The sequence below is a fragment of the Gigantopelta aegis genome, chromosome 10, assembly GCF_016097555.1.
Source record: "Gigantopelta aegis isolate Gae_Host chromosome 10, Gae_host_genome, whole genome shotgun sequence".
NCBI classification, from domain to species: domain Eukaryota; kingdom Metazoa; phylum Mollusca; class Gastropoda; order Neomphalida; family Peltospiridae; genus Gigantopelta; species Gigantopelta aegis.
Genome location: NC_054708.1, coordinates 31,490,769 through 31,498,837, shown reverse-complemented (window position 1 = coordinate 31,498,837; position 8,069 = coordinate 31,490,769). Strand labels below are relative to the sequence as shown.

Sequence of the window (8,069 nt, the reverse complement as noted above, 5' to 3'; positions counted from 1 at the left end):
GAATATATAGTCTTATTTAGAGAGGAAACACGCTACATTTTCCTATCAGTTCAGGTCATAGGACTTAATAATAACATGCACATTCAGAGCAAGCTGATTTAGCGAACGTCTGTCATGGGCGCCGATGGGTGGGAGAGTGGATCGCCCGCCCTGGCAAGTACAAGAGAGTACAAGTAGCCCGACCAGGGTTGGTAGCGGCGGGGGGCATTTGTGGTGCTATTGGATTTTGAATTTCCCCTAAAATATAAAAATTTGCGCAGTTTTCATGAGGTAATTTTGGCTTATAATTTTGAATTGGGGTCTTTATATGCACCGTCCCACAGACAGGGTAGGACATACCACGTCCTTTGATATACCAGTCGTGGTGCACTGGCTAGAGCGAGAAATAGCACAATGGCTCCACCGACGAGGGTCTGTCGTAGACCGAAAGCGCACCAGACGAGCGCTTTACCACATGTTATATAATTATTTTTGGTTTAACAACACCACTAGAGTAAATATTGATTTATTAATCATCGGCTATTGGATGTCAAACATTTGGTAATTTTGACATATATAGTCTCAGAGAGGAAACCCGCTATATTTTTCCATTAATAGCAAGGGATATTGTGTATGCACCTTCCCACAGACAAGATAGCACATACCACCGGCTTTGTTATACGTCCTAGTGAATTGGCTGAAACGATAAATAACCCAAGTGGTTAGAATTATGAAAATACTCTCATAACGAGTTGTTTTAAAATGTATTTAACGAGCGAAAGCCTTTTTGATACGTTTTTAAATAACGAGTTGTGAGATAAATGGTATCTAACGGACAGGAATGTATTATTCTATTTTTTTTACATATCTTAAAAAAAACAAGGTTTTAAGCAAATTTTAACATATTTTTCGACTAAAAGTTATTTACAGCCGTTGCACTTGTAGCCGACTTAGGCGTTACAGACTTATATGAATGTCAGGTTAACTATATGTCACAGTCTAATCGATTTCCATCGTGTAGTTTTTCATTGGGTGTATGACATTGGTGGCCTGGTCAACACCTAGGATCAGCCAGTCGTATGTCTTGAAATTGTTAACATACGTGCATGTGTTAGCCTAACAACCATGCGTAACCAAAAATAACGCATGGTGTTCTCACCAATGGGTGTGTAAGAAATTTAATTTAAGAAATAAACTTTTTTCTGCCTCACGACTACGAAAGTCATGGTTGTTTTTAAGAATGAACTAACTTGAAAAAAAGAGAAGACAATCTTGTGATTTATTTGTATTTTAATCTAATAACTGTAAAACTTGATCATTCATGCATCCTAAGTCATGTCATAGGTAATTGACGTAACATTTTTAGCCAATATTTTAATTTCGATGTTTGCTGAACATAACGTTCAATCATAGCAGATATCCATAAAACTAACATAAAACTTCAAATACTTTGATGGCCATTTTTAAACTGACCGTAACTAACTTTCCAAAATTAAATGGCCACATGTCATTCCCACAGCCTGATAGGGAACGCCTTTTTCATACAATGGAATTTACTACACGTTATTTATTTATTTTATTTCCAAAACACTTTTAGGCGACTTTTCTTCTTACGTCAAACCAAACTGAAATTATTTACAAAAAAAACCACCCACATTTTTTTGTGGATATGTGACGGACATTTAAAAAATAGCCCGATACATTTTTATTGCAACATTTCATAGATATGAACCTAAAAGGAAGATATGCTCGGATACAAAAGTAACCAAAATATGGATAGGCCTATTTGAAATTTCAAATTGATTGAAAATGTAACATCAGCTCCACAACATACTAGTTAACAATGAGAACTCAGAGAAACAATTCTGAATAAAGATAGCTCCCTCCAAACTTCCGGTAACCGACTTCCGGGTGAAAGGATTTGTGTTTTTAGTAATGGAAATAATGTTTTAAATTACAAACTTTTAGCTTTGTCTTTAGATGTTGGAATTACGAGTCCAGAATTTTGTAAACAGAAACATTCTATCTTTTTATCAATGGATATACAGATGTAATAATATGTGTACAAATCGGTATTGCGAGTGTTTGCCGAGCCGAGTTGATCGTTTTTTAACCTCGCACTATTGAATCTATTCTCTAAACTAATATTTAACACATACGATACATTTACAGCATATGCACACAGAAAATAAAGGTACTGAAATGTCGCAGAGTAGACTAAAGGATGATGATAACAGGTAACTACCAAAACTATGAACCCCAATAACTATCAGTGAGTATAAAAAAAACCTGTAATTTAACAACTGAATCATCACTCATGAATTTAGCTTGAGACATTTTACTGTTTAGTGACCTCTAGACCTACCCTGTTTTAACATTTATATGTGAGGACAAGGCTAGACTGTATTGAGTGTCACATTCTATTACCTAACATTCATCATATAACATGTCTATATGCATGTACACACAGTTTTTAAAATCTGATGCAATACTGTATTGAATACATCATCAATAACAGGTTTATGTCATTCAACTCACTGGTGTCATAAAAATGTTATTGATGTCTAGTACAAATTATGTAACAAAAAACAAACTCCCCTATCCGAAACATTAGAACATCAGGATTAGTTCTAGATTAACAGACAATTTCACCAAATTATCTATTAAATTATATATTTTGGTAGAAACCCAGTTATTTTCTAACAAAATATCAATTATTACATGCAATTATTTTGCCAAATTAAATTAAAATTTGCCACTTGTTTTTAAAGTTTGCAGTTGGCGAGCCAGAGTTAGTATTAATAGTATTAATAATATTGGGGTTTTTTTTAATAGCAAAGTACTGTAAAATGCTTTATTTTTGTGAGGAATTTGTTTTCGCGTTTGAATAAAATTCGTGAAAATAAATTCCACACCCTGAAACTGAATCAATGTAACAAAAGACACCGCCTCTGTGCTAGCGCAAACTACAGATCTGGAAGCAGACAACATACATGTAGAAAATGTTCTATATATTGATAGGGCCAGACTGACCAGACTCCACCTCAACCTCTGCGATTTGTAAATGGACAGGATATGCCATAATTATCTAGTAGACTTACTTTTTGATATTATTCAGTGTTATGGTAAAAATTAATCTTTGTGAATAGTTTTATTATTCTGGGACAGAATCAGTCTAGCTTGTAGTTTTAACTCACACTAATGTGAGTACATACGCGCATATGAAAATAACAAGGGAATGTTTCATTTCTATTCCAAATGTCAGTTAATTGAATGTCGTCATTAGTATTGTTTTAAGTTTAAGCAATTTACTTGAAATAAGAACTGATCAGGGCCCATGCTTATAAAACTTGAAGTCTAGACTAATAAAATCCAGACTTTAACGTAATGCTATTTGAATGACGTTGACATGACGTTAAAGTCTGGACTTAATTAAAGTCTAGACTTTAAGGTTTATAAGCACGGGGCCAGATCTAAAGTCTTGACACCAAGTCTTTTTCTTTCGATATTTATTTTATTAGTAGACTACTACTGTACTATACAATATCCAAATTAAACATACACATGTGTGTGTATACTATTATTACTATACACACACAAATTATTAAATTTTACTGAGGCAGAAAATATCAATTTGAAGCTATAATCTGTTTGTGTCAAAAGGAAACCGTTGAATTGACATGTATGTAATTTCATAGTGAATAATGTTAAAACTTATATTAAAAAATATTATTTATTATGTTTTAAACCCATACCATCTCAACATTTTTGGGGAGAACAAGTTAAGTGTAAATTAAAAAGAAAATTTACAAATTACCATCAAACTGCATAGGCTAAATCCTCTTTTCTGACACAGATTTTAAAACAGTAGATGTCTTTCTCATTCCACTGCGCATGTGCCCGTTGCAGGGCAACTTGAGGACGCAAACCGCAAACTCACGTGAGATCTCGCAAAAATAGCCCTGTGTACAAGTTGGGGGGCATAGACAATGAGAGGCCATGCAGTAGGAATGTGAATATCTTCATGATTAATTATTCAATCAGTAGGGAACCCGAAAATTCTGTGCTCGAGTGGTGTTGTTAAACAAAACAAAATTATCAACTTCTCTTGTGACTAGTGTTGGCTGACTGTTCCTCTTTTTATGATTTATTTGTTATGTTACACAAATTTGATTGCTGTTGCTTATTGCTTCTCATTAATTGTTTGTTTCAGACAGTCTTGCTGGGTTTGTTTCGCCACTGAAGAAGATGACCGTGAAGCATCATGGGTACGGCCTTGTCGTTGTCGAGGAACGACACAGTGGGTGCATCAGAATTGCCTACAGCGCTGGATTGATGAAAAGCAAAAAGGAAACAGCACTGCCAAAGTAGCTTGTCCACAATGCAATACAGAATATATGATAATATTTCCAAAGTTAGGTACGGTTTAGAAGATAGTAACAAAATTAAAGACGCAGACTGTAGTTTCAAAATGGGCACCAAGTTTCGTTAATTGATAAACCTGTAACACATTTGGATAAAGCTGCAATAGAGTGAAACAAGAGTTTGTGACCTTGAAACGGAGAAATACTCTTAAAATAGACTATAGCTCATCTCCATAACTGTTACTTCTCAAAGGTACATGATGTATACTATTTAAAAATTATTTATTTATAACAGGGCTTCTAGACTCCCATGGCTAGTGATATTCAATGTTGGGCTAGTAAATAATTACTATTGCCATGCCCGACAGCTAGTGAAAACAAGTTGTCAAATGCTGCATTTTGTAAATATGAATATCCTGCCCCCACCCCCTAATCTTAGTTTTTTATATAGCTATTTCCCTCTTTAGGTAACATATCTGATTGTTACTATTAGTAAAATTGTATTAAGTAAAGTAGGGCTAGTGAATTTTTAATTGTGGCTAGTATATTTTTTAAATCACTGATCCCATGGCTAGTGGAGTTTGTGAAAATTCTAGATGCCCTGCAACAAGAGATTAATTTTGTCTGCTTGACTACTATATTAGTAGTTGATATTGGCATATAATAAGAAGAAATATTATGTTATATTTTTAAAGCTATATATATTCCATTGTATTTAATTTGGCCATTTCTTTTGATGTTTTGATTTCAGGACCAGTGGTATACATGATGGACATTGCAGACAAGATTATATACAAAATGTGTCCATTCGTTGCCGGTGGCATCTTTGTTGGGTCGGTCTACTGGACCGCTGTCACTTACGGAGCAGTCACAGTTATGCAGGTGAGATTAATTCATTTGATAATTTTAAGTTTTAAATTACGGTTCAAGCATGCTACACCAGCTGTCTGTCCAGGAGAGGTGATGGTTAGTGGAGAGTGAGGGATGGTTAGTGGAGAGTGAGGGATGGTTAGTGGAGAGTGGTGATGGTTAGTGGAGAGTGAGGGATGGTTAGTGGAGAGAGGGATGGTTAGTGGAGAGTGGTGATGATTAGTGGAGAGTGAGGGATGGTTAGTGGAGAGTGTTGATGGTTAGTGGAGAGTGAGGGATGGTTAGTGGAGAGTGGTGATGGTTAGTGGAGAGTGAGGGATGGTTAGTGGAGAGTGTTGATGGTTAGTGGAGAGTGAGGGATGGTTAGTGGAGAGTGGTGATGGTTAGTGGAGAGTGAGGGGATGGTTAGTGGAGAATGAGGGATGGTTAGGGATGGTTAGTGGAGAGTGAGGGATGATTAGTGGAGAGTGAGGGATGGTGTAGAGCCCTTACATCTCTCCTGGGTGGGATGTAGCCCAGTGGTAAAGCACTCACCTGATGTATGGTTGGTCTGGGATCGATCCCTGTTGGTGGGCCTATTGGACTTGTTTTCGTTCCAACCAGTGTACCATGACTGGTATATCAAAGGCCATGGTATGTGCTATCAAAGCTCCTTTGCTACTAATGGAAAAATGTAGTGGGTTTCATCTCTAAGACTATATGTCAGAATTACCGAATGTTTGACATCCAATAGCGATGATTAATAATCAATGTGCTCTAGTGGTATCGTTAAGCAACATGAAACGTTACACCTCTCCATTTCCATCCTCTCTCTGGGTAGATGTCAGTACTAGGATGTCAACCCATTCCTCTCTGACTTGTTCATCAAAGGACATGGTACTATAAACCAGAGGGAAAATGCATGCTTATAAATTCTGCCTTGTTCTTTCCCCACCTCAAGTTTGCGAAATTTATTCGTTCATGCAATGTTGGTTGTTTGCAAAATTTTACATGTGAAAATGCGCTAAGATGTGTCACAGTATTATTCTGGTCAACAGTATATGCTGTCCTGTTTAGTGCAAACTGCATATAAAAGACACTCTGCTTAAGTATGGTTGGAATAGTCCATTTGCTGACAACAACTTACCTGTATATTTCAAGTGGCACAGTTGTCATTGTACTGAACTTTCGTATGTATGCAGGTAAATTCCTTTGCATTTCTAGTTTTGTTGACCATCTAGATTGGTTTTCTCTCAACAGGTTCTTGGTCACAAAGAAGGTCTGAATGTCATGGAGCGGGCAGATCCCCTCTTCCTTCTCATCGGTTTACCCACAATTCCTGTGATGCTAATACTCGGTAAAATGGTGCGCTGGGAAGACTATGTTCTGAAACTGTGGAGAAAACATTCAGCAAAGCTTCCATTACTCAACTATTTATTTCCTGATGGTGAGTCTTTGTACTTGGTTTGTCCTGTTTCTTGCATTTCAGAGCAACACCTATACTCTTGCTCAAGGCGAGTATAAATCCCGGGGAACAAGTACATGTTAAATGCTGCTTGGGCCTTCAGGCCAGTCAAAATATGTTCCAGTGTGATAATTATGCAGATATGCTATGGTTGATTTTGGATTTGTTTCAGGATGAGAATATTTGTTCATCACATGGTTCCAACCAGTAGTGGGTTTTGGGTACTAGTCATTTGTCATTGGGATTGGTAACTTTCTCAGGCTAATAGACCTCAAGGCCAAAGGAAGTTTCTCAATTTCTTCCCCTGCAAAGTGGTACATACTTTTAAGTGAGGGTTTGCACAAACCTTGAAAAGTTCTTAAGTTTGAGTGGTGCATGAAAAGTACTTGGATGTTTTATGTTTAATTGCTTGAATGTTAATTGAAACCTCTGTGAATTGAAAAAAGAAGATACAAAGAACAAGAAATCCAACACATTTCTATAAGAAGTAAACCCTTTTTGTTGATTTTTCATAAAATTCTGAAATTTTGATTAGTCAAATCTATTTGAGAGTCCAATCATAAACCCTCCAAAAATGTCATCCGTAGAAAGTCGGGGAATATTTTGTTTTCAAAATCTTGATTAGCAATATTTCTAGTCAATTAAAATTGATTAGCGACTACTGTTTAATGATTTAAAATTGTGTAGTGATCTCAGAAACTCTTGACTTTCCTTTAATGACCTCTACAGGAAGGAATTGTGGGATACATACTGCAATATTGCAAGTGACTTCTGATGTATCGGGAGATGACCCTTTCTTCTCTTCCTGTACCGTATGTACTAAATTAAAAACAGAAAGTGATGCTTGTGCCGACAGACACATGGTCATTCATTTGCATAAAACATTTTTATTGCAATTAAGAAATTTGATTTTGTGATTTTAAGTCAGCCTAATTGATCTTGTATTTAGCAACCAGCAATCTTGAAACCTGATGAATAGATTTCACAAGTACTCAATAATTTAAGGTTGAATAGATTTGGAAAATGTGAAAACTTTGTGGGAATTTTAATGTTTAATCATGTACAGTATACCCTCGATTTACCGCCTACTGTGGTACTTACGTGATTTTGGCGTTATATCGAGTTGGCGTTAAAGTGAGGGTGCCAAGGATGCGCCACCAAACATATTTTCCATTTAATACATCTGCATGTATTAAATGTCATACAGTTTGTTTAAAACGACAATAAACAAAAACAGAAGAAAAAAAAGGTAACAAGTTAAACATTAATTTTAATTTGTCAATCAGCAATGAACATTGGAAATATAAAAACGTAAAGAAGTACGGCGAAACGGTAAAAAGTACAGTAAATTTGAATAGCACAGTGTCAAAGTCAATCCTTTTTAAAAAAAAGTCTAGAATATTTTTCTGCTG

General features: G+C 35.9%; 1 protein-coding gene across 1 annotated transcript in view; it reads left to right on the top strand.

The window, feature by feature from the left end:
- The first annotated feature begins 1,885 nt into the window (after window positions 1–1,885).
- LOC121383234 (E3 ubiquitin-protein ligase MARCHF5-like) overlaps window positions 1,886–8,069 on the top strand; it is an 81,966-nt gene continuing 75,782 nt past the window's right edge. Inside the window, exons 1-4 of the mRNA XM_041513126.1 lie at window positions 1,886–2,216; window positions 4,193–4,398; window positions 5,095–5,225; window positions 6,453–6,639. Coding sequence (XP_041369060.1) covers window positions 2,155–2,216; window positions 4,193–4,398; window positions 5,095–5,225; window positions 6,453–6,639 — 586 coding nt within the window. The 5' untranslated portion in view covers window positions 1,886–2,154. The remainder of the gene's footprint in view (window positions 2,217–4,192; window positions 4,399–5,094; window positions 5,226–6,452; window positions 6,640–8,069) is intronic.